The sequence below is a fragment of the Panthera onca genome, chromosome A1 (genome assembly GCF_046562875.1).
Source record: "Panthera onca isolate mPanOnc1 chromosome A1, mPanOnc1 haplotype 2, whole genome shotgun sequence".
Classification (NCBI taxonomy): domain Eukaryota; kingdom Metazoa; phylum Chordata; class Mammalia; order Carnivora; family Felidae; genus Panthera; species Panthera onca.
The window spans coordinates 66,234,556-66,261,293 of NC_138339.1; the positions used below are offsets into that span (position 1 = coordinate 66,234,556).

Here is a 26,738-nt window from a genome sequence, read left to right on the forward strand (position 1 = left end):
ACTGAGCCAGCCAGGCACTCCTATAACCTCTTTTCAAAAAACCTTTTTAAGAAGTTAGTTGTGTTCAAACGTTAGAAGACATGAAAGAATACTATTATGAACTTTGTTAACAAAATGAGACTGTCCAGTTTCTTGTTGTACAGTATTTATGCTGATGTCATTCCTGAACACCATATTTCTTTTTTGTCTATAGAAATTTATTATTAGTATTCCCATTGATATTTGGGCTTCTAAAGTCTTCTAGTCTGAGGTTTCACTTAAAGATCAATTTCACCATCTTTAGAGGCTAATGTAGTCAAGTATATCCCAAATATTCCATGGGACATACCTAAACTAGAAACCTATTTTTTTTTTTTTTTTTCAATCTGAAATTCAAATTTAATCAGGTGTCTGGGATTTTTATTTGCTCAATAAAGCAACCCTACTAAAAGCAGACTACAAAGATGTTATCTCGACTCTTTAATACATTCTGGAAAGATGATTTAGCACTTTGGGCAATGCCATACAGAAACTAAAATGTGAGTGTTGAACTCTTGCATGTACGAACTTTGGTGATTTCATTATTTTTCTGTTTTCTTATCAGTTAAATCTTTATTGGCAGAGTTGGGAATCACTGATGAGTAACTATGAGTAATGATAAAATAGTGAAATGTTATGAAATATAGGAAATTAGGAACACTAAAGTTCCATAATATAGCTTAGATTTTTAAAAGGGTTTTAATGGATGTACATGGTAGTTGCAAGATAGAATGAGGGTGGTTCCCCCCCTCCCCCTTTTAAAAAAGGTAAATTTGGCTTTTGATCTTTGGAAGACCTGTAAGAAAGAATAAGATTAATAAAATATAAATCCTTACAAATAAAACTGATGAAAAGAGACTCAATCTAAAATTGAGTCTAAGTGGACACTGGTGGTGATATACTGAGAGTTAAGTGGAGTTATTGTGCATGGAGATATAATGCATAGAGATCTAAGTGTAGTTAGGCCTCAAAAAGGGGAAAGTAATCTGGTTTCCCACAGTCATAGATGTCAGATAATAGCAAGGGAGGCATTTCTGAGTAGCACGTCAACCATATTGAGCTGTTGAGAGAGAAACTTCTTGTGAGTGATCTAAATCACAGAATTTAGAAGCCAACTTCTTTCCTTCATACACCGTCCCACCTTTTTATAAACAAATATATTTCCAGGAAAAAGTTTTAGATCAAGGGTTGGCAAACTGTGGTCCATGGACCAAATGGCAAACCATTGGCAAACCAACCAACAGTCCATGGACCAAATCTGGCCTACTCTGGTTGGGAAAAATATAAAAATGAAAAGCAGGACATGAAGATTATATGAAATTCAAGTATCAGTATCCATAAATGAAGTTTTATTGACACTCATCCATGCTTCTTTAGAAATTGTCTTATGCTACTTTTGTGCTCCAATGACAGAATTAAGCTACATGCACCAGAAATCTATACCCTTCAGAGACTAAAATTTACCATCTAGCCATTTACAGGAAAAGTTTGTCAATCTCTGATCTAGAGTGAGCTAAATTTAACTGTACTTACATATTTATATTTTATTCTTACTAAACAATGTGTTTTTTTTGTTTTGCTTTATGTTATGTTAGGCAAGAAACTTACTTGGGATTAGTAACAAATTAGATTAGATCTTCCGAATGATTGAAACATATTTTTATAGAAGAAAAGGAGTAGGATGAAAATTTTGTGGGAGGGAGGTCAGGTAAGGGTACTCATCTTGAGACAGGTGCATGTTCAAGTGCCCTATTTGTAGGACCTGCAGTCTGAGGTGATTGAACTTAGTCCTTACCTCTATACTTTTAGAATTTGCTTTCTTGAGTTTTGTGACTTCAGTGGTAATAGTATGCCTTCAATAGTATAACTTCATGTGGTAACAATATTCCTCCATTAATAAGAAGTTTACAATTTTTACCAGTATTTGAAAAATCTGGGAAGAGATCTGGTAGAGTTACATCCTTCTAAGGTGCTATCGAGAACTGGTTTGAAGACATTATATTTCTGCAAAGACAGTGGAGATTTTATGATATTGTTAAACAGTAGGCAAAAACTAAAATGTTAGAAATGAAACTTTTTGAGAATTTAGCGGGTGGAAATAACTTTTGTTAATCATAGTGATTTTAGATTGAATAGATAGGGTAATCTCAAATATTTGATGTGACAAATACTTAAAAGGGACATTAATAGGTGCCTAGCTGACTGAATCAGTTAAGCATCTGACTCTTGATTTCAGCTCAGGTCATGATCCCAGGTCGTGGGATCAAGTCCTGCATTGGGCTCCATACTGAGCATGGAGCCTCCTTTTAAGATTCATATTCTCTCTCTCTCTCTCTCTCTCTCTCTCTCTCTCTCTCTCTCTCTCTCAAATAAATAAATAAATAGATAAATAAGATATTAAAAGGACAACTTAATTTTAATATCTACCATGTTTAAGAGGCTGTAGTAAGCTCTGTACTATAACTTTTACTTGTATTTCTTATTCTCACAACAATGTTAAGTGATTTATCAAAATTTTGATAAAATTCCTGAATAGCCAATTTTTATGAAAGGGTTGAGTTTTTAAAGACTCACAGTTTGACTATTCCCCATGAAATAATATCAGGTAGGGGAGACTCATTCTCATAGTACACAGATCCACCTGTATTATGAAATGTCTGTTTTTTGCCTCAAATTGTTGCTACCAGCATTTGAAAAACTAATGGCTTCAGTGTTATAGCAGCTGTTTGACCTCTGTGTTTTACCGCAGCAGATTTTCACTGTTTTTGACTACTACTAAATAAATGCATGAGTGACATTGCTATAGTCTATTAAAAAGATTTCATATTACTGTAATAAATATTAAAATATATCTTCACATAACAGGAACCTCAGTTACCCAAAGACCTTCTCATGCAAGCCATTATAATTTAAGAATTTTTTTTTTAACGTAGCTGCTAAAGTGGTGCCACCATGTGGTAATAGCAGAAACTCAGTTTAGAGTTCACTTTGGCGTACCAGCTTTTAAACTACATTTTTTTAAGTGATTTTCAAAATTTTTTGTGGGATTCATAATTTGTATATTAAGTAAGGCTTTATGTCAAACGTGCCTAAATCTTTTTTCAAATTTTTTTATTGTAAAATATAGATAACATAAAATTTATCAGCCTAATCCTATTTAAACATACAGTTCAGTGATATTAAGTGCATTCATAATGTTTGCAGCCATTACCACCATATATCTCTAGTATTTTTTTTCATCTAGTAAACCTGAAACTCTACCCATTAAACATTAGCTTCCCATTCTCCCCTCTTCTCATTTCTTCAAAACCACCATTCTACTTTTTGTCTTTATGATTTTGACTACTATAAGTACCTTATGTAAGTTGGAATCATACAGTATTTGTCTTTTTGTGACTGGCTTATTTCATGTACAATAATGTACTTCAGGTTCATCCATGTTATACCATGTGTCAGAATTTCTTTTTAAGCTGAATAATATTCCATTATTTATACCACATTTTGTATATCCATGTGTTATCTGTGGATGTATATGGGTTCTTGCCACATTTTAGCTATTGTGAATAATGCCACTAAGTTCAAAATCCTGTAAAATGTGGCATTCAACTTCAAGGAAAAGACGTCTGTCTTTTAATAGGTCCTAAACTGGCTTGTGTTGGCTTGCCTGATCTTCTATAGTATGTATTTCTTTTCCAGGTGAACCGTCCTATTGGCAGGGTACAAATCTTTACTGCAGACTTGTCTGAAATTCCCCGTTGCAACTGTAAAGCTACTGATGATAACCCCTGTGGGATAGACTCCGAGTGTATCAACCGCATGCTGCTCTATGAGTGCCACCCCACAGTATGTCCTGCCGGAGGACGCTGCCAAAACCAGTGCTTCACTAAGCGCCAGTATCCAGAGGTTGAAATTTTTCGTACATTACAGAGGGGCTGGGGTCTCCGGACAAAAACCGATATTAAAAAGGTGAAGAAAGTTTTTCATAATTTATAGATTTTTTTTTTCTTCTTTGCATTTGCTTAATAGGAGTAGTTATTCTTGATGAATAGGAGATGATCATTAGAGGGAAGATAAGATAGTTAAGGATTAACCTTACTATTAGTCTTGCTGTGTCCTTCTAGAGTTTATAGGCTTGGGAAAGTCTCCTTTACCTCTAAAGTCCTTAGTATTAAACATGTTCACTGTGTATGAGGATGAAAAAATGAAGGGAATTCATAGAGATACTGTGACCTTATTTGCTCTTTTGTGACAATCCTGGAACCTGTAGTTAAGAGAAAGGGGATAATGAACATGTGATACAAAGGTGTTAATCACCTAATAAAATCTGTTTTCACTGGGTTTGAGTTCATGGAAAATGAAGAAGAGGATTAGGCCCTCTGTACTAAAAAGCACACTAACATCTACAATTTCAAACTTAGAAGGACCTGCAAGTTTCTGATAGATAATATTATGTAGTCTTTGTGTAGAATAAATCTTGACATTTTAATAAAATAAACTTTATTCTAGTTATGCTTTCTGAAGAATTCTGAAGTTTGTCTCTAGAAAAGGAAGTGAATATCAGTCTGTTTCGTTATTTGCTAAGTGGTTATTATCTACTGTGTGTTGGGCATTGTGCTCCAAATGCAGTGATCAATAATAGAGACATGGTTCATGTTTTCATAAAGTTTACATTCTAAGGGGGGCAGACATTGATCAAGTAATCACCCAGTGTGGAAGCACAAAGGGTTCTGGAGGCAGTGGTAAATGGTAAAGGGCCTGAAACTAGCTTTGACTCTGAGAATATTTTAAGTTGAAAATTGAAAGACAAATAGTTGTTGGCTTAGACTAGTTGAGTGTTAAAGCATTGCAGGCAAGGTGGACAGCAAGAGTGAAAGCTAGTATGGCCACAGTGTCAGGAGGACAGTATTGTAAAATGTGGAAAGGCAGCAGACAGAGCACGTTCTCTGGAAAAGGATCATAGTTTAGGGAAACTGACTTTCAGGTTTGGGGGCACTTAAAGGGTTCAACTATCCATGTCAGCATTATAATGGAGCCCTAGTTTACTTACTTTCATCTTGGTTGATCTTCATTGTCCAGTGTATCCCAGTCTTTCTCCTGGTAACCATGATAGGAGTGGGGAGGTGGTTTTCATTGTCAAATAGTTGAAGCATCGTATTTGTGTTTCTTGAATAATCCTTTGCTAAAGTGACTAGTTACGTGTACATGAACTTCTTTGGAGATTGTTATTTTCATTAATTTTTTAAAAAATAAGGTCTACCTGGGAACACAGTTGTGCTTTTTGCCATTAAGAGGTATTTCTTGTTCTAGGGTGAATTTGTGAATGAGTATGTGGGTGAGCTAATAGATGAAGAAGAATGCAGAGCTCGAATCCGTTATGCCCAAGAACATGATATCACTAATTTCTATATGCTTACCCTAGACAAAGTAAGTAATTTGTGTTACTTCCATTGTTATAAGATTGTGAAATTGATATTGTCCTAGTCATAGTGTTTGTAGGCATGGATTCACCACCCAAAATAATGTCTTTCCCTTAAATTTATAGGGATTGCTTGGTCAAGGTTCTGGAGTAGCTCAGTTTGCCCATTTCTTGGTATACATTCATTGCCAGAGGCAACAAAGCTATTTGCTTTCTTTTTGAACTGTTTAATTTGGGTATTATGTCTTTTAGTTTTTCCTATAGGATTAAAACTTGAAGCCAACAAAGTAAAATAATCATTCTTTTACCCTTTTGCTTTACAGATTGAGAAACTGATTTGTTAATATTTAGTACATTAAGAAGGTCTTAAAAATTGATTTTAGAACTCAGCTTCTGAACCCAACTCATCTTTCCAATTATAGGAATTTGCTGATGAGTTGCATTTCATTGGTGCCTAGAATTCTATTTGGGACTCATTCCTGATTCTAGCATCTTAGTGTGTTTATTTTCTGTGTATCAGATTCTTCCTAGTATCTGAATATTAGGGTCTGCCAGCTCTCCACCTCCACCTCTTTCACTGGCTGTTACAACAGATTTCTTTCCTGGTGTGAAACTTTGTGAACATTTATCAAGTTGAACCCTTTGGTTTATGAGATCATCACCTCCAGATATTCACATCTTAGTTTGAGATGGGGTCACATTATCAGTATTAAAATCTGCTTAGGTGATTTTTTTTTTTTTAATTTTTTTAACTTTTATTTATTTTTGAGAGAGAGAGTGCAAGTAGGGGAGGGGCAGAAAGAGAGGGAGACACAGAATCTGAAGCAGGCTCCAGGTTCTGAGCTGTCAGCACAGAGTCTGACATGGGGCTCAAACCCATGAACTGTTGAGATCATGACCTGAGCTGAAGCCAGACGCTTAACCAACTGAGCCATCCAGGTGCCCCCTACTTAGGTGATGTCTAATGTGTAGCCAGGGTTCAGGACTACCTAATTGAGAGGATGGGACAAGCTGCTGCTTCTAAGACAGTGGTCCTAAACTTCAGCATGTATCATAATCATCTAGTAGGCTTGTTATAACACAGATTGCTAGGCCCCACCTAAAAGTTTCTGCTTTAGTATATCTGAGGTGCAGCCCAAGAATTTGCATTTCTAGCAAGTAACAGATGTGGATTAGTGACTACACTTTGAGAACCACTCCTGGGAGAGTCAGATTTGACAAGTAGGAATTCTAGCTTATTAAAATACACAGGAAGTGTCTAATGAGCAGCATCTTTTGGAATTCTAGGACCGAATCATTGACGCTGGTCCCAAAGGAAATTATGCTCGGTTCATGAATCATTGCTGCCAGCCCAACTGTGAAACACAGAAATGGTCTGTGAATGGAGATACCCGTGTTGGTCTTTTTGCCCTGAGTGACATTAAAGCAGGTAAGAATCAATTAAGGATTCTGGAGCTAAGAAAGGAATGTCAGGTTTGAGCATCTAAAAATTCCCATATGCCCCATAATCCCAAAATGAGGTTTGCAAATTCTTGAGGATATATAAAAGACTTACAGGTACCAGGTGGTACTTGGCTTGGAGTATTTTCTTGGTGGTGGTGGTATGGTAAAATATACATAACATAAAACTTATCATTTAACCATTTTTTAATGTGTATAATTTTGTGGCATTAGATCCATTCATGTTGTTGTGCAACTAACACCTCCATCCATGTCTATAACCCTTTCATCTTCCCCAAGTGAAACTGTGCACCCATTAAATGCTAACCCCCATTTTCTCTCTCCTCAGCCCCTGGCACCACTGCCAGACACTGTTCCAAGCATATTATATTTAATCCTTGCAAAAATGCGAGGTATATGGTATACCTATGTTACTTGAATTCTTAAGTCTGGCACTTCTAACCACCCTGGAGGAGTGTCCTGTGTATTAATTACTCAAATGTTAGCCACATGACTTTAGTTCTTAAATCTCTCCTGACTGCTTTCAGTACATTTGTACTTGGAACTTTATAGTCTTTATCCCTGGGGATAGATTCCTCTACCAATCTCAGCACAAGTTTTTCTTCTCTTTTCTCCCATATTCACTTAGCTCAAGTAGCATGGTGTGGGAATTCACAGACCTTGTTCTTGTTCTCACTTGACTTCCAGTCTGCATGGGTGGGATAAGGGGAATGAGACAGAATGTGCTCAGTGCTATGTGGAGTGTCTGTGGGAGCTGCAGCCTTGGCAGGTAGAGTCTGAACTTTTCAGCTTGCTCTCATCTCATTCAGCTTCGTGGATTCTTCACATACCTGTTATACTTTGTCTACTACATGTATCATACTCCTTGTTTATCTTTTCTCCATCGCCCTTTGCCATCCCCTAAGTGCAGACCTCTCAAGGATTATTGTATATTGGACTCTTTTCTAGAAACATATGAGTCTTTCTTTTATGTGTACCGGTACCTTCTGATTTATTCTCTGTGCAGTATGTTTATATAGTGGATGGTGGGTAAGCAGCAGGTTATGTCAAGTATCCTGCTATCTTAAACTTTGTATATGTATGGTTGAGTTGCTTTATAAGTGCATTAAATTAATAAAAATTCAGTTATATACTTATAAATTGTGTAATAAGAATGGAATTGTATGAATAGAATTATCTATCATTCAGTGTGGTATTTCACAGTGGGTGTGAGAGGGGAGACATAACCCTGCTGTTATCTGGGTCAGTCTTCAGTTCCTGTAAGCTCCTTACATTGTGAACCTCACCAGGACATGAGTGATTCGAACCATTTGGACCCCTAAATGTAAGGCAGCTGCTTTATAATTTGCTTAGCCAAATAAGCAAATAATGATCTATATTAATTCAATATTAGATGAAAAACTATATGTATTGGTTAGTCTCACTGATGGAAGATAGGTCAGTCTGCAATGGGAAATCTTCCTAAGATTTGATAATTTTGACCTAATGATTATCATTTTATATGTTAATGGTGAACCATTACCCCCACCCAGAAATAGTCTCTTTTGTATACATATAGAGAATTATTTTGTTAGGCTTTCCCTAATGTGCTTTGAATTTGAATGTTGGTGTGTTTTCTTTGCTCTTTGCTCTGATAAAATGCACTTTTGACAGAAAGGGGACAATTTGTATCTTAAATCTGTACATCTTTGTTTTTTGTTTTTTAATTGTTTTAGCTCATGTATTTATTTTGAGAGAGAGAGAGTGCGTGTGAGACAAGGAGAGGGAGGAAGGGAGAGAGGGAGGGAGGGAGGGAGGCGCAGACTCCTTACCATCTGCACAGAGCCTGATGTGGAGCATGAATTCACAAACCATGATGTCATGATCTGAGCCAAAATGAGTCAGACCCTCAACCGACTGCGCCAACTAAGGAGCCCCTGTACATCTCTTTTTAAAGTTTACAAATTACTGCTATGTGCATTATGCCAAATTTTCTAAACAAGCTTGTGAGATTATTGTTGTTTCTTCATTTAACAAATGTACTCAGGGCTCAGATCACCCAGCTAGATTGTAGTAACAGGGATTTAAAGCCAGACCTTAGGTCTGTGGTATAGAGTTCTCTGGCATTACTCTGTATTGAGATGTCTCTCTTACTTAAGTTCTGCCAGGTTTGGCACAGAACAACAGGTGTTTTCTTCATACTTGCATTCCTAGTGCCTAGCAAATCACTGTATACAATGAGTTGTTGTTTGTTAGGTTTTGGTAATGAATTAATATATTTAGTATCTGAATGGGTTAGAAAACAAACAACTTGGGATAATTAACATGTCTGTAGTAAAGGCTATTTTAAATACTAAGTTGCTGAGCCATTTATGTTTTTCTGTTATTAAGTGTATTTGCTGATTAATAATTTTACAGGATTAGAATTTATTAATATAGTGGTGTTAGAGTTAATAAATCCCTTCCTACCCTCCCAAAGTTTTGTTCTCTAATAAGTCAGTATCCTTTATGATTAATACAGAAATAATGTAATTAGGGGTACTTGGGTGGCTCAATTAAGCATCCCAACTTCAGCTCAGGTCATGGTCTCGCAGTTTGTGCATTTCAGCCCTGCATCAGGCCATGTGCTGACAGCTTGGAGCCTGGAGCCTGCTTCAGATTCTGTGTCTCTCTCTCTCTCTCTGTCTCTACCCCGTGCTTGCTTGTGCGCTTGCTCGGTCTCTCTCTCAAAAATAAACATTAAAAAAAATTTTTTTAAAGAAATAAGGTAATCAAAGCCATAGATGTTAATATATTCATGGTCTTTTATGCAGGCACTGAACTTACCTTCAACTACAACCTAGAATGTCTTGGGAATGGAAAGACTGTTTGCAAATGTGGAGCCCCAAACTGCAGTGGCTTTTTGGGTGTAAGGCCAAAGGTACCTTCCAAACGTTTCCATCGGGAATAATGGTGTGGTCCTCCCTCCCTAACCAGTGGCACGGCTGACTCTTTAAGATGTCTCTTTGGAATTAAAACATTGGGGTCTGGCACTTAAATAAGCATTCTGATGATCAGTTTGGTTATACAAGAGCTGATCTTTGGGTATTGTTGATGTGTTTTAAGCAGTCTGACTTCTAATTGGTGATACCTTTCTAGCTAAAAAAACTGTAAAATAGGAATCCGTAAAGTAGGTTACTTTCCATGTCTTTATTGGTCTCAGCTAATCTCACTTACATTTCCTAATAAGCTTCTTACATTCTTGGTGTCTGTGTCTCCCTCTCTCTCTCTTTTAAAGCTATCAAAAAATCCAATATTGAATTTAAGATTCTAAATGTAGTATAACACTGTAGATAAACATAGGACCCTTAATCTTTTCATCTTAACAAAGTATAAATATTGTTGTGTCTTACTTCCTGGGTTTTTATGTACATTTTAACTGATCTACAATTCTGTAAATGTAAAGAATTGCTTGCAAGTCTGTATCTTAAATACTATAAAATTTTTTTCCTTGCTGTTACATCGTCTTCTTAACTATCATCTTTAGTGACTGTTAAATTTTTTACATAATGGATGGACCATAATAGATGAACATGCATCTAGATTTCTCTATCATAAGTTAAAGTACATTGAAAATTGAAGTTTAATTTTGATGAAGAGTAAACTACACAATGACTCCAATTGGGTATTTCCTATTATGCTTTTTTGATTATAGAAGTCAATATTAAGAACTGAAAAATGCAAATTAGCATAGAAACCAATAACTAAAGGGGTTCAAAAACACATGAAGATGATGAACACCCACAAAATATTCTTTTGTTAAATAACAAAATTATCTTTATATTTTTTTTCATTAGTTGGTTGGTTAAATGGTCTTGTTTCTTAAAGGTGTCCAGTTGATTTATTCCCTATAAATCAAAATAATAACTATGTTTAACACAAGTGTAAAGGTGTTACATTCACTAGGGATATCAGTTTCTGCATCCTTAACATCTATGTAACATTTCACACATGAATCAGTGAGAAAGAATTTTGAGAGAAGTTTAGAAATGGGAGATCACTGTGAGATAGTAATAAGTTGAATTGATCCTGGATGTTTCTAATCTAACATAAATAATGCGATGAAAACCATGGGGTTTGGTAAGCAAGTGTGGGCTGCAGGGAACACAGAGGAGACGTGCTGGCTGCACCAGGGTCTGTCTTGGGGAGTAGTGGACATGAATCTAATTTGACATAGATGAAGGCACATAGCTTGTTGAGGGCAAGGATAATGAATTAGTTTTCTGTGTCTTCCTAGCATGTGACTCTTACTAAAGTGCTCAGTGAAGGGGTGTTGAATAAATTAAGAAATCTGTATGCATACACACACATACATACCCAGACAAACATAAAAATAAAACTTACAAAAGGGGAACCTTTAATACCAGCCTTGTATGTTAACAAAAAAGTTTATTTCTCTTATTTCATGCAGGTGGCAGGAGTAGTTCATAGAAAAGTTAGAATTAATGCAACTATTTATTGGGTACCTATGATGTGCCAGGTGCCTTTCCTGTATTTTCTCTTATCTTTACAACAGTCTATGAGGATTGTCTCTTCCCAGAGGAGAGACTGAGGCTCAGAGAGAATAGTTAACCTGGTCAAGATCATACAACTAATGTATCGACAGAATGCTGACTGCTCAATATCTGACCTCTAGAATCAACCCATTGCCACGGAAGAAAAGTCAAAGAAATTCAAGAAGAAGCAACAGGGGAAGCGCAGGACCCAGGGTGAAATCACAAAGGAGAGAGAGGATGAGTGTTTCAGCTGTGGGGATGCTGGCCAGCTCGTCTCTTGCAAGAAGCCAGGCTGCCCAAAAGTTTACCACGCTGACTGTCTCAATCTAACCAAGCGACCAGCAGGTTGGTGCTAAAATCCATTTAGGGTGCTCTTTGTTCTCTGCTGTAATTGTAACAGCCCCTTGGTCTTCCCAAGCATAGCGTTGAGGGGGTATGGTTCATGTTCTCATTCTGGAAATAAATGACAATAAAGGCTTGGAATCCTAGGTTACAGAGAAGCGAACAGAAGCTTACTCATCATATGTCAAGCACTTTATTTACAATTTATGTTATGTTATTTTATCCTCCCAGCAACCCATAAAGATGAGACCTTTTCACCTTCCCATGATGCAGATGAGGAAACTGAGAGTCCAGTTTGGTGAGATGAATTGTCACAATAGAGCATATAGATGGAGGAGCTGGACTGAAAGCCAGGTTTTCTGACCTCAAGGCCACTAAGCCATGTTTCCTTTCTAAAGAAAGAGAGGTTAAGACAGCATAGAGTTTGGGGTTATTCCAGTCAGTGAGTTGTGGACTAGACACCCTTTTAGCCCCCCTCACCTACACCCCTCTGAAGGAGAGTCAACTGTATCAGCTAACGCGTGAGAGAGCTGCTTAGGCAGACAGTGTCTGGGAATTGCTAGCTAGAGAAGCCACTAACTTTTGAGCAGTTACTTGGAGTTAGAAGAGTTTTGAGGCACTTGGATATGTGGTCTGTTTTTGATGACAGAGGTATGAAAGCAGTATGGAGCCACTCCCAGTGAGATTATACGTCACTAGTGGCCTGCTTCCGGGAATTGCAGAAAGAGAAGAATTTTAGGGTGAGAGTGAGAGGAGTTTGTCTCTGAACTAGCTTTCCTTCAGTGTACAGTTGCTAGGGTAATGAAATCATATAAATGGAGGTAGTGTGAGGGCAAGGCCACAACATGACCTGTCAGCGCCAGGAAATAGAAATGGAGAATCGTTTCAAAATCAGTAACTCAAGATTATAGCTGGCACAGGCCACACTAGAACTGATCTTGCCTATGAGCCAGGAGTCAGGGCTAGCATAGTTTATTTGAAAACTATGAGCCGAGGCAGAAACACTGTCCATGGCAGAGACTCTCAGGTGTCATGAAATGGGGGCAAATAGATGGTAAGTAAAGGTCTTTTCCACTGGTTCTGTGTGCACAGTATAGGTCAAGTTTGTGCTGGTTTCAAGGCTTAAAATTGAGCAAAGGAAAATCTGTTCCCATTTTTCACAGTTGTGTATCAGTTCCCTGTTCCTAAATATAACCAAATAAGCAGAAGTTTAAATACTTGAGATTATCCCCTTAGAGTTGAATATTTTAAAGGCTATATAAGACAAATGGAGTTTGCAAACCTGTGAAAGTAATATCTTCACATTCTATCTAAAGGGACATTTGGGTTTTTTTCCCCCTTGATAGAAATAGTCATAGTAATAAGAAATTACCTCTGCTTGTATATTTAGTTGATACTTACTTGCTATTTGGTACTTGGCTTTTATTTTTATGTGTTGTACAGGAGAATCTGAGATTCTGGGGCAAGGGGAGGTATTGGATGAGTGACCTGATCTGCAGAAGGTGGCAGTTTGAAATCACTCCTTTGACCCAGGCTCAGAGCCATGGCCCATTTCATGTACCTTGCTTATTTTCCTAAGGGTTTGTTTCACATCTGTGTTTTCAGGGAAATGGGAGTGTCCTTGGCATCAGTGTGACATCTGTGGGAAGGAAGCAGCCTCCTTCTGTGAGATGTGTCCCAGTTCCTTTTGTAAGCAGCATCGGGAAGGGATGCTCTTCATCTCCAAGTTGGATGGGCGTTTGTCTTGTACTGAGCATGACCCCTGCGGGCCCAACCCTCTGGAACCTGGGGAGATCCGTGAGTATGTGCCTCCCCCAGTACCGCTGCCTCCAGGCCCAGGCACTCACCTGGCAGAGCATTCATCAGGAGTGGCTGCTCAGGGGCCCAAGATGTTGGATAAGCTGCCTGCTGACACCAACCAGACACTGTCACTGTCCAAAAAAGCTCTGGCAGGAACTTGTCAGAGGCCACCGCTGCCTGAAAGACCTCCTGACAGAACTGACTCCAGGCCCCAGCCTGTAGATAGGGTCAGGGACCTTGCTGGGTCGGGGACCAAACCCCAATCCTTGGTATCCAGCCAGAAGCCACTGGACAGGCCACCTGCAGTGGCAGGACCAAGACCCCAACTATCTGACAAACCCTCTCCAGTGACCGGCATAAGCTCCTCACCCTCAGTCAGGTCCCAACCACTGGAAAGACCTCTGGGGACAGCTGACCCAAGGCTGGATAAATCCATAGGTGCTGCCAGCCCAAGGCCCCAGTCACTGGAGAAAGCCCCAGTCCCTACTGGTCTAAGACTTCCACCTCCAGACAGACTGCTAGTCACCAGTGGTCCCAAACCCCAGACTTCAGACAGGCCCCCCGACAAATCCCATGCTTCTTTGTCCCAGAGACTCCCACCTCCTGACAAAGTACTATCAGCTGTGGTCCAGACCCTGGTAGCTAAAGAAAAAGCACTGAGGCCCGTGGACCAGAATACTCAGTCAAAAAATAGAGCTGCTTTGGTAATGGATCTCATGGACCTAACTCCTCACCAGAAAGAACGGGCTGCTTCACCTCATGAGGTCACATCACAGATTGATGACAAGATGCCGGTGTTGGAATCAAGCTCATGGACTGCCAGCAAAGGTCTAGGGCAGATGCCGAGGGCTGTAGAGAGAGGCAGTGTGGCAGATCCTATCCTGCAGCCACCAGGGAAAGCAGCAGTCCCTTCGGAGCACCCCTGGCAAGCGGTTAAATCACTCACCCAGGCCAGACTTCTCTCTCAGGCTCCTGCCAAGGCTTTTTTATATGAGCCAACAACTCCGGCCTCAGGAAGAGCATCTGCGGGGGTGGAGCAGACACCAGGGCCTCCCAGTCAAGCACCGGGCCTGGTGAAGCAGGTGAAGCAGATGGCTGGAGGCCAGCAACTACCTGGACTTGCTGCCAAGAATGGGCAATCCTTCAGGCCTCTTGGGAAGGCCCCATCCTCCCTCTGTACTGAAGAGAAGAAGTTGGCAACCGCAGAGCAGAGTCCCTGGGCCCTGGGAAAGGCCTCACCAGGGCCAGGGCTCTGGCCCATAGTGGCTGGACAGACAATATCACCGTCTTGCTGGTCCTCTGGGAGCACACAGACATTGGCACAGACTTGCTGGTCTCTTGGAAGAGGGCAAGACCCTAAACCAGAGCAAAATACACTTCCAGCTCTTAACCAGGCTCCTTCCAGTCACAAGTGTGCAGAGTCAGAACAGAAATAATACGAGTAAATGTCACATGACCAGACCAGCTGCCCCCAGGGTTCTTGGGGAAGGGAAATCATCTTTCTTTTCCCCTCTTAAAAAAACAGACCCCAACACTTTCCCACTGTTATTCTTTCCTTATATCCCAGCACTCAGAACTCTTGTGACATTAGCCAGTGGGGGCATGTGGTTGTGTAAACCATGTATGGAAATCCAAGTGGGCCCCAACCAAGGAGACAGACAGACTTGGGTCTTTTTCCTCCAACCTTTACACATGGTAACTTGAAATAAAAAGTCCACTCTGGAGTCAAGCATGGGATTCAATTCCACTGGTTAGGTTGGAAGCTAGAGGGGCTCTCGAAGCTAATTCTCTAGTTCTACGGAGCCCCATTGAGGGCCCTGATGAACACTTGGGAGGAACTGACATCTATTCATATCAGTGGTGATTTCTTGAGCATTCACATGTCCTAGGCCAGGTGCTAGTCACTGACAGGAGATACAGAGATAAAGAAGACCTGATCCCTGTGAGCCTAACATGCCTGCCTGGGTTCCCAGGCTGTTTTCACGAACCTTTGACCAGGAAATAACAGGAAGTTCTGAGGGGCCCTGGGGCTCCACAGACTCATTTTGTAATGTCCTCTGTGGCCCCAGAAGTGGTTGTGTTGAGTAAGTGTCTCCTGGTTGAGTGTGCACATTTATGCACACACCCTTATGTGGAGGTCTCCTCTATAGGTGAGAGGGGGTTGCATCAAGGCCATGTGGAGCTGTTGGCTGGGCAGAATCTAAAGATCTGTCCTGGGCAGAGTAGCTGGTTGTGGGGGCTGAGCTCTACAAGGACGTAGCTTTCCCAGAGTATAAGAAGGCAATTGGCAAGCTTACCTTTCTCTTCTACTGATTTTCCTCCTTTTACATCAACCCACCCCATGCCTGCCCCCCAAACACTCAGGTGCTTTCAGATTTCAGAGTCGGGCAGTGGACATAGGGAATCTCTGGCAAGCTCTGGGCTAGATCTACTGCTGGCTCAGGGAGAGTGCCAGATCCTGATAGAAAATTACTTCTCTTTTGATCCTTTGCCCTCCTACCTGAATGGAGGGAGTCCTCTCCTTCACTGGTAGATTCTACCACCCTATCCCTGAGAATTGCTGTGTTCTATATTGAGAGCACCTGCCTGCTGACTTAGTTCAAAGGCAAGCCAGAACCCTTCCCCTATGACTGGCAAGATATGGTGTTTAGAGCAATGTCCAGTCTGAGAGATGATTCCTCATAACTGCTGATTATCTGTTACTGCTGCCCTGAGCTGGGGCCCAAGGGCTGGGAAATCTGTTGGTGCTACCCTGCCCTACTATTCACCCAGCTCACCAACTGCCAACAGGAAGTGCTGTTTGGCCAGTTCCTTCCCATTCACTCACCCCTCCTTTGTCCCTAGACCAAACGTTTACCTCTCTGCTTTGCCAACTTAGCCAGCAGCTTTAGCCAACAGGCCATCTCCTGGCCCAAATGTCTCCCGGCCATTCTGTCTCAGTTATGGCTTTTACACCCTCAACAGGATTCTGTATTTTGTCCCAATTTCCTCCTCCTAAGTTCCTATTGAGGTTACCCATATCATTTCTAAGGAGGGAACAATAGTTACAGAAGCATTTGCGCTTTATATAAAGATTAAAAGAAGAATTTGCATCTATTTCCCAAAGTCTGTCTCGGGATGAGACACTTGAACTCAGGCAGAGGTACGAGGCTGGGCAGGGCTGTCCCAAGTTTAGGGGCATACCTCTGCATCTCACTTAGACCTCGGAATATCCTCTGTAAATTCCACCTGCCTAGTTCTCCCCTTTTCATCCTCTCTTCCCACATCATGAGAGAGGAAATGCTCTTTATTCAAAAGGAAGAGAAAACAAAGCATCTTATTTTCTTTTAAAAAAAATTTTAAACCATGGAAAAGATATTTTTAAAGAAATCCACCCAGAACATTAAAGTTCACTATATTAAGTATTTATCATGTGTGAGAATAATAAGTATATAACTGCAGCTAGTAGGTCCCTTTCCCTAATCTCTTAGGCTGTATGAGTAGGGTTTGCTTGGTGCCAGTCCTGTGCCCTTTTCTCTCCTGTCATCAGTAGTTGTGATCAGAAAAAAATATTCGCACTGCACTGTCAGAATCTCCTTTCACTATGTTGTGTGTTAAATTACCGTAGCTCTTTGTTTCATGAAATAAACTGTGAATTTGGGGGGGGGCGGGGTATGTGCAGGCTATGTAAAAAAATTTTAAGTGGAGAAGTTTGATCCTTAAATAGCTTCTCTGAAGTAGGCTTTGGTAGGTAATTGACTTGACAGCCGCTCTAGGACAAGGAGTTAAGGGAAAGGTGGGCCATGATTGGCCACTTTGTGATTTTGTTTTGGTTCTTTCCATTCTCCACCATTTACTGGAAACTTCCTTCCAGACTTGCCTGGGAAAACAACTTTTGAGTTGTGCTTGGTTTGGGGTGGGGGATGGTGGCAGTTCTTTATCTAAATGGATGGACAGCCAGGCTTTTGTGAGGGTTACTGAAAGACTCTTAGGTGGAATGGAAACTAGAAATTGAGCTATCAGGCCCACTGATAGCAGCATCTGATAACAGATTGTTAACATCTTGAAAGCAGTCACCATACAATTAGAAGCAGAGTCAGAAGGACTGGTCTGTTGGGAAATTGAGACCCTTGCATGAAGGACAGTGGTGAGGGAGTGACCTTGCCAGCCCTTGGGGACTCTCCTGGAGTCTTGTACTGAGACCTTTGTTCCAGAGGGCGTGAATTGGCAGTTAAAAGGAAAGCTTTTCTCTTAGAAACTCCTGATCTTTGTGCAGGATGGTATTTTGGTATTTGGCCAAGGGCCTGGAAATCAGGATCTCAAGAGCGTCTGCCTCTAAGCCAGTCCTCAGGAAATGTTTCAGAGGGGGAAGCCATGGCTGGCTTCCATAGGTAACTAAAGAACCAATATGTCTCCTAGCCCTGTTAAGTCAGAAAAACTGTTGAAATTTGAATTCAAAGCCTCATTTGCTTCTCCTGGAGCAAACCCATTGTAATAGCAAAATAGCTGTCATTGCTACAGAAGCATCCCAGGTTTTTAAATGTCTGCTTCCCCCTGAAGTTACTGAGTTTGAGGTGATTTACATCACTGTGTTGATCCTCTAATGAAAAACTACCAAATCTGCATCTTTAGCATTGATGGAAATAATTGTTTTATCTTCACATTCTCTACCCCACACTACAGTCAGGGCACGAAGTGCATCAGCGATCCTTTTCCAGGCTCAGCAGCATCTACTTACTGGAGCTGGACTCCCAGGTCACATCATGAGAACAGAATGGCAGGAAGGAAGTCTGGTCCTGGCAGCTTCCCCTGTGGAGAGGAATCAGGAAAGCACTAAATGTGGATGGATTTTGCCCTCAGCTCCTATAAAGTGGGTTTTCTCCTAAGGCTTTTTGGGGGATATTGTCATCCTCTTGGGGTTTGTCAACCAGGAGGTCAGAGTGACCCAGTGTCCTAACCTGAGATCATGACAAGAAAGGAGCTGCCACAGCCCCTTTTCCTGCTGAATAATGCTTGGCCTGCTTCATGAGCTAGACATTCCAGATCACTTAGAGCTAGGTAGCTGCTGCATGAGACTTTCATTGGCTACAGCCAGTGAGCTCTCAACCGAGCTTCCTAGGGCCAGTGCAGCAGGGCCAGAGGTTGCTGTAGTACAATTGAAATAAGAATAGATAATTGCTTTGAACACACACAAAAAAATGTAATGATGGTGCTAATTTTCTGGTATAAATAAGCACTGCCAAGGGGTGAGGGACTGGTGACTTGAGAAACCCGGGTTCCTGTTTGGGAGGAAGAAATTTCATGTGGAATGGTTTCTTTGAGGCTCTATTAGAGAAGAAGGCAGAGCCTCAGTGAATCCTGCACCCAACCCTGGAGTGGTTCAGCGCAGTCCTAAATGGAAGAGATGCTGTATCCAGACGAGGGTGGTCATTGAGTTTCTCAGGGCTGGTGTCACCTTGTCACCTGGTGTAGTCTCCGTCCACACTGCCTAGGACAGGTTGGTAGAGAGCTCCTACTGTGGGGTTCTCCTTCGGTTACATTCTGCCCCTCTCTACCTCTTCCACTCTCATGGGAGCACCTCTATTGCTTATGAAGACTAAGGGTAATATTTCTTAAGGAGGTGGAAAGAGTTTATTTTAATTAGAAATCCACCGCCTGAGAAGAAATGTTTCCTACCAGCATAAGCAAAATCATGTTAAACTCTTACATGGTCCCTTCTCTGGAGCTGCTTTCCCATGGCTTTCAAAACTTCAGGCTATTGAGGGGCTTCAGGTGTAACACGCTGGAAGTCCAGTAAAGCTTTGTGGACAGGAGATGAGCCCAGGGAGTAGGAGCAGAAGTGAATGGTCCTGGAGCTTTAAACTTCCAGGGGAGGGGCAGAGAACAGGCGGTCTCCAGGTCCAAGGTGGGTGCTGCCTGTGTGTGCATGTAGAGGAGTGTGTTGAAGATGGATGAGTGCAGCACACAGGAGCTCATGGAAGAGCAGCTAAGTCTTGGCAAAGAAACAAGCTGACAATAGAGATCTCTATATTTTTAAGAAAGGGTTGTGGGGGGGGGGGTGTCGGCTGAGGTCCATCACTGGTCTTTTGCCCCCTCCCCCCATAGATGGTCAGCTGTAAGTGAAACTCTTAGTGAAAAAGAGGGGAGCCCTGTAGGAGTCCCCATAAACATGTACTGTAATTCTTTGTATATAGAAAAATTACTGTAAAGTAAAGTTTAACTTTACTCTTATGGCCCTTGCCCTGTGTTTTGTTTGTTGTCCGTGGGGAGATGTAGCTTTAACAGGAGGGAGGATGTGTTTGGGTGAGAGCAGAACCAGCCCCTGAGATAGTTCCCAGGTCCGGGACTTGGTGGAGGTGAGCCTCTCCTCTAAGCATCTCCCAGGAGTTGTGTGGGTTTTCTCCCTGCAGCCACCATCTGCCAGAATGTTTTTCACTTCCTTTGGGAATGGCTGGTGTCTGTTTTAGCCCCTATACAGGAAGCTTCCATTACCCATAAAGGAAGGGTATTTTGAGGAATTGGTTTTAAAAAGGGAAGTGGAACCATAGTACTTTCTGAGTGTGAGTCTGGCCATTCTGGCCAGGTTTTTAGTTCTTCAGAGATAGGTGCTAGGCACTGTAGAAGACCTGGCCCAGGCCTCCCATACTAGAAAGAACTGCCATATGCTTTTTAGTTGAAGAGGAAGCATCAGCCCTGTGTACAGTAATGCCTGATACTTCTAAGGCCCAAAAATATACTTTGAGGGAATCTTCGGAGTCTGTCTCTCCTTCTGACCTAGTCCTGAACTTCCTACCCCTTCAGCACAAAGCCCTGGGGCGGGGGGTAGCGTGAGAAGACAAGCATTCAGTCCTAGAGTTACTTTTTGCTCTGGATCTTCAGCATCCTGAACTGGGTGATGGTCACCTCATTTTACAGATGAGAAACTCAGGCCGAGTTCAGGTCCTTTTTCTGTTGATAGCTGAACTGGATCCCAGTCTGGATCTAAAAGACCTTTCTGTCTTGCAGAATGTAGGATTCTTCTTCCATTAAACCACATTGTAAGATACTGCTGAGAAGCTTAGGATCTGAGCCACAGACATGACTCATGGACCTAGACATGACAGTAGTGGTAGAACCAGCCAGTCTGAGGTAGGAGTACTTGACCCTTTGATCTCTGGACACCATTTAAACCTTGCTCTTCTCGACACCAAGATGGAATCGTGAGCTTTGCTTTGCGTTGCCCCAACCACAACCTCACCTATCTTTGTCTCCCCTAAAGAACAGGAAAAAGCCCTTTTGTTTCTCTATTATCTCAGCTGCATCCCTGGGGTGAAGTTACTTGGTTTCCAAAAGAGTAAGAGCTGGTAGGAGCCTTAATATAGGAAGTTAGGACAGCCAGGTGGTCCCAGAAAGAACTAGGTGTCTTGGCACAGCAGGGAGAGGGGCTGAGTGTGATTCACAGTGCATTGATTTTATTTACAAATCAGAAGCCACTTAAATAATCTGAAGACACAAGTGCTGTCCAGGGCAGGAGCCTGGGTCCAAATAAGCCTTTACCCTCCTCGTGCCCATCAGTCAGACCAATGCTGCCTCCATTCCATGGGCCAGCACAGGCAGGTGCCACCCCTGCTGCCATGGGGACTGGGGGTAGCTCAGACAGTTGACCACTCAACCCCAGATGAGAGCTAGGTCTAGCTCTTCTGGGGCAATCCCTTTAATATCCCCTTCAGCCCCCCAGGCCAGGTGAGCTGAGCGGTGGTGACTCAGTGATGACAACAGCTGTAGAAGTAGGGGTTTGCCTTCTGGCCCAGGTCCACGCCCTTGTCCTCTGTCAAAGAGAGGTGGCAACTTAGCACCATTCTGTTTGGGGATCAGGTAACTTGTGAAGGGGGCAAGATGCAGCGGGCCTAGAGGAAGTCTCCAGAGAGGCTGGGGAAGCACACACCTGTCATCACCTGGAAGGCAGCCACACTGACGTAATCCTCTGCCACTTTCTGGAAGAGCTCGTCTGGCAGGAAAAAGGACAAGTCAGTGAGGGCTCAAAGCCAGTAACCCTGGAATCACCCAATAACCCAGCCCTCTAGGCTCTTCTCTGCCGCCTCTGGTGCCCCTGCCTGTTCTGCTGTGAGGCCCAGGACAGCACTCACCCACACTCTGGCCTGTCTTGCTGGATGTTTCAAAGAGCTGAGCTTTGATATCTGTAAGGAGAAATGACTAAAGCCTCCTACCTGAGAATCAGGTGGACAAAAAGGGAAAGGCTAGCAATTCAGGGAATCTTAATGGACCCCACACATTCAGGGAGGCAAGAAGACTTTCCCAAGGGATCTTGCCATGGCAGCTAAGGCAGTCCCTATTTTATGATCCACCCAAGCAGCCACTTCCCCCACCCCCAGAGAGCTGAGGAATAGCTACTGTCTGCATAGTCCTGGACGTCGTGGAAGTCCACACGTCGACGCCGCCTGTCCTCCTCCAGCAGATCACTCTTGGTGCCGCACAGGTAGATCTGACAGCCCTGGAGCAGAAGGCAAGGTCAGGGTCACTCCCATGGACCACCAGCCTCTGGTCCTCTGGTGAGGTCTGGCACTTACCTCCTCTAGGTTGCGCAGTTCCTTCACCCAGAACTTTGCCCGCTCAAAGCTGCTGCTGTCCGTCAGGTCTTGATGTGGGACCACAGGAAACACACCAAGGGTCAGGGGCTGTTCTCTAAGGCCGGCCTGACACCCAACCCTTCTTGTTTGAGGAACAGGCCAGAGCCTCTCTTACCGTAGCAGACGATGGCAGCCTTGGCACCCCGGTAGTAGATTCGGCTCATCGCCTCGTAGCGCTCAGAGCCTGCTGTGTCCTGAAGGGCAGGGAGCGGCTTAGCCCTGGCCTGAGTTACTGAGCAGTATACTCCCCAAGACTGCAAACTACTATCACTTCCTTCAGACCCCTATTTTTAAACTGGGGTTTAGAGAACGGCCTCTAAGAGACAAGTCAGTCAGTAATAGGAGAACCTAAGCCTCCTCAGGATTGGGTGATCTCAGGACTACTTGCCCAGGGGACTTACCCAAATACCTAAAGTCACCGTCCGGTCTCCAACGGACATCACCTTGGCCACGAAGGCGGCCCCGATGGTCTGCAATCAGGGGGAAGCGATCAGGGCCGCGGGTGCCGGTCAGCTCCCTCCCACTCGTGCCCGGCCCCGCGGAGCGCACTCACGTTCTGATAGGGCCCCACCAGGAAGCGGTCGTGCACGTATCGTTCCACCAGGCTCGTCTTGCCCACGTACTCCTTGCCCAGCATCACCACCTTGACGTCCACGCGCTGCCCGCTCATGCTCCCGGGGCCGCCTCACCCGCGTCAGGGTCCTGAGCGGGGGCGGAGGCAAACCCGGATCTCCGCTCAGGCAGGCAGCGCCCAAACCTCGGTCCCCGACCCCAGGCACCAACCTACGACTGGAGACACTGCGTCGGCTCGGCCTCCGGCAGTGCCCCCGTCTGCCCCGTTCTCTGGCCTCAGGCGCGGATCCTCCTTCGAAGTCCCCCCAGGACTCGGGGCGGCCTGAGAGCGCGCGCGGCAGCGCCCTTAACGGCGCCGCACGCCGCACGCCACCGCCCAGCTCGTTTGCTGGGCTTAGGCGTTGTTCCCGCACGGATTCCCCACGGAACCTGGGGCCCTTTCAACCTGGGTCAGACCCGCAGCTCCGCGACTCCCGCGGGGGAGGGGGAGGGGTGAGGAGGGAGGGGCGGGGCCGCGGGATCACGTGTGCGGGCGCCGGAAGTGGTGGGTACTGCGCGGATGCGCCGGAAGTTGCGCGCGGCCGGACAACTCCTCATGGCGGCGACGGCTTCTTGGGCGCGGTGCGGTGGTGACTGAGCTGCGAGCCTGGAGGGCGTGCGCCGAGTCGCGGCCCGGCCTCCGCGTGCCCACCCCGGGCTTTGCACCCCTGATGCTGCTTGGACGCTGAGCCCGCCCCGGCCGGGACGATGGTGAAGTATTTCCTGGGCCAGAGCGTGCTCCGGAGTTCCTGGGACCAAGTGTTCGCTGCCTTCTGGCAGCGGTACCCGAATCCCTATAGGTACGTGGCCCTGGAAAGAGCAGTCCTCCCCTCTCGCTGTTTGGAGATCGAAGTGTGGGGCCGGGAAGGACTCGACATCGAGTCGGAGGTAGGGGATCGGCGGAACCGTGGCCATCTGTAGGTTAAGAAAACCCTATCCGGGAAGCGGCCAGGCCTGCAAGGTAGTGGAAAGAGGCTGGGCCTGGGCGGTGGTTTACTTGAGGCTGTAGTCCAAGGTTCTCTCATTTCGGGGTGGTGAGACAGGAAGAGGCGGGGGAACTTGAGTTGGGAGGGATCTTGAGGTTGGAAATCCGGGCGTTGGCCAACTCCAGTGCCTGTGGCATTCTCCACGGGTGTAATAAATCATGAGGTCCAGCTGGACCGGTCAGCGAGGGGGGCGGGAGTTGGAATTTGCCTGCGGATAGGCTCAACGAACTCTAGATCAGGTCCGAGGCACGCCACTTATCACTGCAGGTGATCGTGCCAAGTTTGGGGAAGGCATGGCCATTCTGGGCCAGGAGGCTCCAAATGGGAAACCCAACAGGCGGCATGCTCCCTAGAGTCACCTTTACTCTGATACTTGCAGCAAACATGTCTTGACGGAAGACATAGTGCACCGGGAGGTGACCCCTGACCAGAAGCTCCTGTCCCGGCGTCTCCTGACCAAGACTAACAGGATGCCCCGCTGGGCCGAGCGACTGTTTCCTGCCAATGTTGCTCACTCGGTGTACATCCTGGAGGATTCTATTGTGGACCCGCAGAACCAGACCATGACCACCTTCACCTGGAACATCAACCATGCCCGGCTGATGGTGAGACTACCCTCCCCTTGTTCCCCCAGAAGTAGAAAACTCCAGGTACCTGTGGCTAGGGAGCCATGAAGGAACTTCTATGGTCTGGGGCAGATCTGTTACTAGGGAGTGATAGCTCTAGAGTGTAACTCAGATGATCTTTTCAGCTGGTTAGTATCTCTGGACCAGTCTTTTAACTCATTGATACTGAGGGTACCTGTTCTACAGAGTTGTTCCAAGTACTAAATACAGAGTACCCTCACTGTGCCTGGCACATGTATAGTTTGGGCTCACAGGAGTGATGCTGAGGAAGGGAGGTGGTAATTTTCAAACATGAGTCCATCAAGCCATAAGGAATTCCTTTGTGCCTCAGAGGGGAGAGGTTCTGGGCCTCTTGCCCCATAATTAGAGGAGTTCTGTCTTATGATGTTTATTAAGACATTTATCTGTCTTATGTAATGGATTTTTGTCTGAGGTTTTGGTGGAAGAGGTTCATACACGTTTTGATTTTTTGCACATAAAAAAGCTTGAAAACTTTAAAGAAAGCTAGTGCAGTATTTTCTCGCTTGTGAATATTCTAAAAGCTTTCAGAGAACTCTTCATTCTCTTTCTCAGCTAATCTTCACAGTGACCCTGGAAAGGTGGGTATTACTCTCTATTATGCAAAGAGGGAAGTGAGGTTCAGAGAGGGGAAGTGTCCTGCAAGGTCACAGAGTGAGCAGGCACCTTGATATTCTCCCCCAGAGTTTTCTGAAGGCTTCACAGCAGACTATCCTGAGGGCATAACCTGTTTTTATAAATTACAAAGATAGTGATCCAGCTGTCAAGACATGTGTTTTAAATGTTTCTTTTGGAAATACTGGTCCACTTCTCTGATAATGAGCTGTGACGATTGCCAGATTTCCATTTTGGAAATGGGAGCTCAAGAGCTGTAGTGGTGGAAGGCAGGCTAAAAGCACTGCATGGAAACCTAGCAAACAAAATCCAGGACCAGGATAGAGCTGGAAGGCACCCTACTGATCTCGAGTCTGTATGCCTTTTAGTTTGAAGAGTTAGAGGAGAGGTGTTAGCAAAATGGCCTTTTTTATGTTCTTGCTCTTCCTAAAATGCAGATTTGGCATACAGTAAGTGAAAGAAGTACGTTTTCATTTTATTGCCTTACCTTGTGAAAGAGAGGCAGGGGATCACATTGATGTGCAAGTTTGGTAAAGTGAAAGACACCCCTACAGTTGTGATTGGCCTGATTCCCCGCACAGGTGGTGGAGGAACGATGTGTTTACTGTGTGAACTCTGATAACAGCGGCTGGACCGAAATCCGCCGGGAAGCCTGGGTCTCCTCTAGTTTATTTGGTGTCTCCAGAGCTGTCCAGGTGAGCAGCTTTGTGGGGGTGCTGGGTCTTTGGGGGCCCAGGCATTTGGCACAAAGGCTTGGCTAGGGATCAGTGGGAAGCTCCAAAGCTTTACCCCTTTCTTCTTTTGCCAGGAATTTGGCCTTGCCCGGTTCAAAAGCAATGTGACCAAGACTATGAAGGGCTTTGAATACATCTTGGCCAAGCTGCAAGGTGAGGGCTCTGGGCACAAAGAGAAGCTGGAGTCAAGTCCTAGCTGCCCTGATTTGTGTGGAGTCTGTGGCTATCACCACCCCACTCTAAGCCTGGGACTCCTGATCTCTCCCCTGGGGCAAATACCACCTTTCCAATGGGGCCTGGCCCAAAGAGGGTGAGTGTCATGGAGGGGTGATGAAATAGGTCTCTTGGCATCCTCTGAAGCCAGCCCCTGCCCTTTGCTGCAGGTGAGGCCCCTTCCAAAACCCTTGTTGAGACAGCCAAGGAGGCCAAGGAGAAGGCAAAGGAGACGGCACTGGCAGCTACAGAGAAGGCCAAGGACCTTGCCAGCAAGGCGGCCACCAAGCAGCAGCAGCAGCAGCAGCAGTTTGTGTAGCTAGCCCAGGCCCTGGTGCGGTAGGACACCTGACCACCCGGCTCAAATCCCTCTACCCTTTCCAAACCCTTGTACTTTATTATTAAAAGTCAACTTCCAGCCCTTTCTACTGTCTGGGTGGTGGGTTGGGGGTGGGTGTCCCGTTTGCCATTTACAGTGCACCAGGCATGTTACCATGTCTGAGCTGGGCCTGCTTACTCCCGCATCGGGCAGCTGAGGACAGGCACAGAGAGGCGCGGTGAAGTGCCCAGGGTCACAGGCATTGTGCAGATGCAGTGGTAATAAATGCTAGACTGTAAGCTCCATGAGGGCAGGGACCTTTATTGCACTCTCTGATGTGTCCCAAGTACCTGGAACAATGCCTAGCACATAACAGGCACTCAATAAATACTTGTTGAATTCAGTCAGCCCTAGCTCTGGAGTCAGAAAGCTTTAGTTTGAATCTTGACTCTGTGCTC

At 44.2% G+C, this 26,738-nt stretch overlaps 3 protein-coding genes across 11 annotated transcripts in view; 2 read left to right on the forward strand and 1 right to left on the reverse strand.

Moving 5' to 3' along the window:
- The window catches only part of NSD1 (nuclear receptor binding SET domain protein 1), a 146,892-nt gene extending 127,131 nt beyond the window's left edge, over nucleotides 1-19,761 (forward strand). For all 8 annotated transcript variants that reach the window (XM_060635131.3, XM_060635136.3, XM_060635137.3 and 5 more), the window contains 6 exons: nucleotides 3,715-3,984; nucleotides 5,326-5,442; nucleotides 6,722-6,863; nucleotides 9,688-9,794; nucleotides 11,550-11,754; nucleotides 13,357-19,761. In XM_060635131.3, the coding sequence (XP_060491114.1) occupies nucleotides 3,715-3,984; nucleotides 5,326-5,442; nucleotides 6,722-6,863; nucleotides 9,688-9,794; nucleotides 11,550-11,754; nucleotides 13,357-14,987 (2,472 nt within the window). In that variant the 3' untranslated portion in view covers nucleotides 14,988-19,761. The remainder of the gene's footprint in view (nucleotides 1-3,714; nucleotides 3,985-5,325; nucleotides 5,443-6,721; nucleotides 6,864-9,687; nucleotides 9,795-11,549; nucleotides 11,755-13,356) is intronic.
- Nucleotides 18,182-23,212, reverse strand: RAB24 (RAB24, member RAS oncogene family). Of its 2 annotated transcripts, XM_060635144.3 has the most exons (9): nucleotides 22,941-23,210; nucleotides 22,711-22,859; nucleotides 22,559-22,627; nucleotides 22,273-22,351; nucleotides 22,098-22,165; nucleotides 21,922-22,021; nucleotides 21,657-21,707; nucleotides 21,455-21,517; nucleotides 20,960-21,337 (listed from the first exon to the last, which is right to left on the reverse strand). In XM_060635144.3, exons 2-9 carry the CDS (start codon nucleotides 22,825-22,827, stop codon nucleotides 21,273-21,275), a joined length of 612 nt encoding a protein of 203 aa, XP_060491127.1. In that variant the 5' UTR covers nucleotides 22,828-22,859; nucleotides 22,941-23,210; the 3' UTR covers nucleotides 20,960-21,272. The 2 variants fall into 2 exon arrangements, with proteins under 2 accessions (XP_060491128.1, XP_060491127.1); XM_060635145.3 differs by lacking the exon at nucleotides 20,960-21,337 and adding an exon at nucleotides 18,182-18,339 and having other exon boundaries at nucleotides 22,711-23,212.
- Nucleotides 23,213-23,311: 99 nt separating this feature from the next.
- On the forward strand, nucleotides 23,312-26,683 carry PRELID1 (PRELI domain containing 1). Its single transcript, XM_060635142.3, has 5 exons — nucleotides 23,312-23,569; nucleotides 24,135-24,360; nucleotides 25,596-25,709; nucleotides 25,823-25,901; nucleotides 26,132-26,683. Exons 1-5 carry the CDS (start codon nucleotides 23,478-23,480, stop codon nucleotides 26,278-26,280), a joined length of 660 nt encoding a protein of 219 aa, XP_060491125.1. The 5' UTR covers nucleotides 23,312-23,477; the 3' UTR covers nucleotides 26,281-26,683.
- Nucleotides 26,684-26,738: the final 55 nt, after the last annotated feature.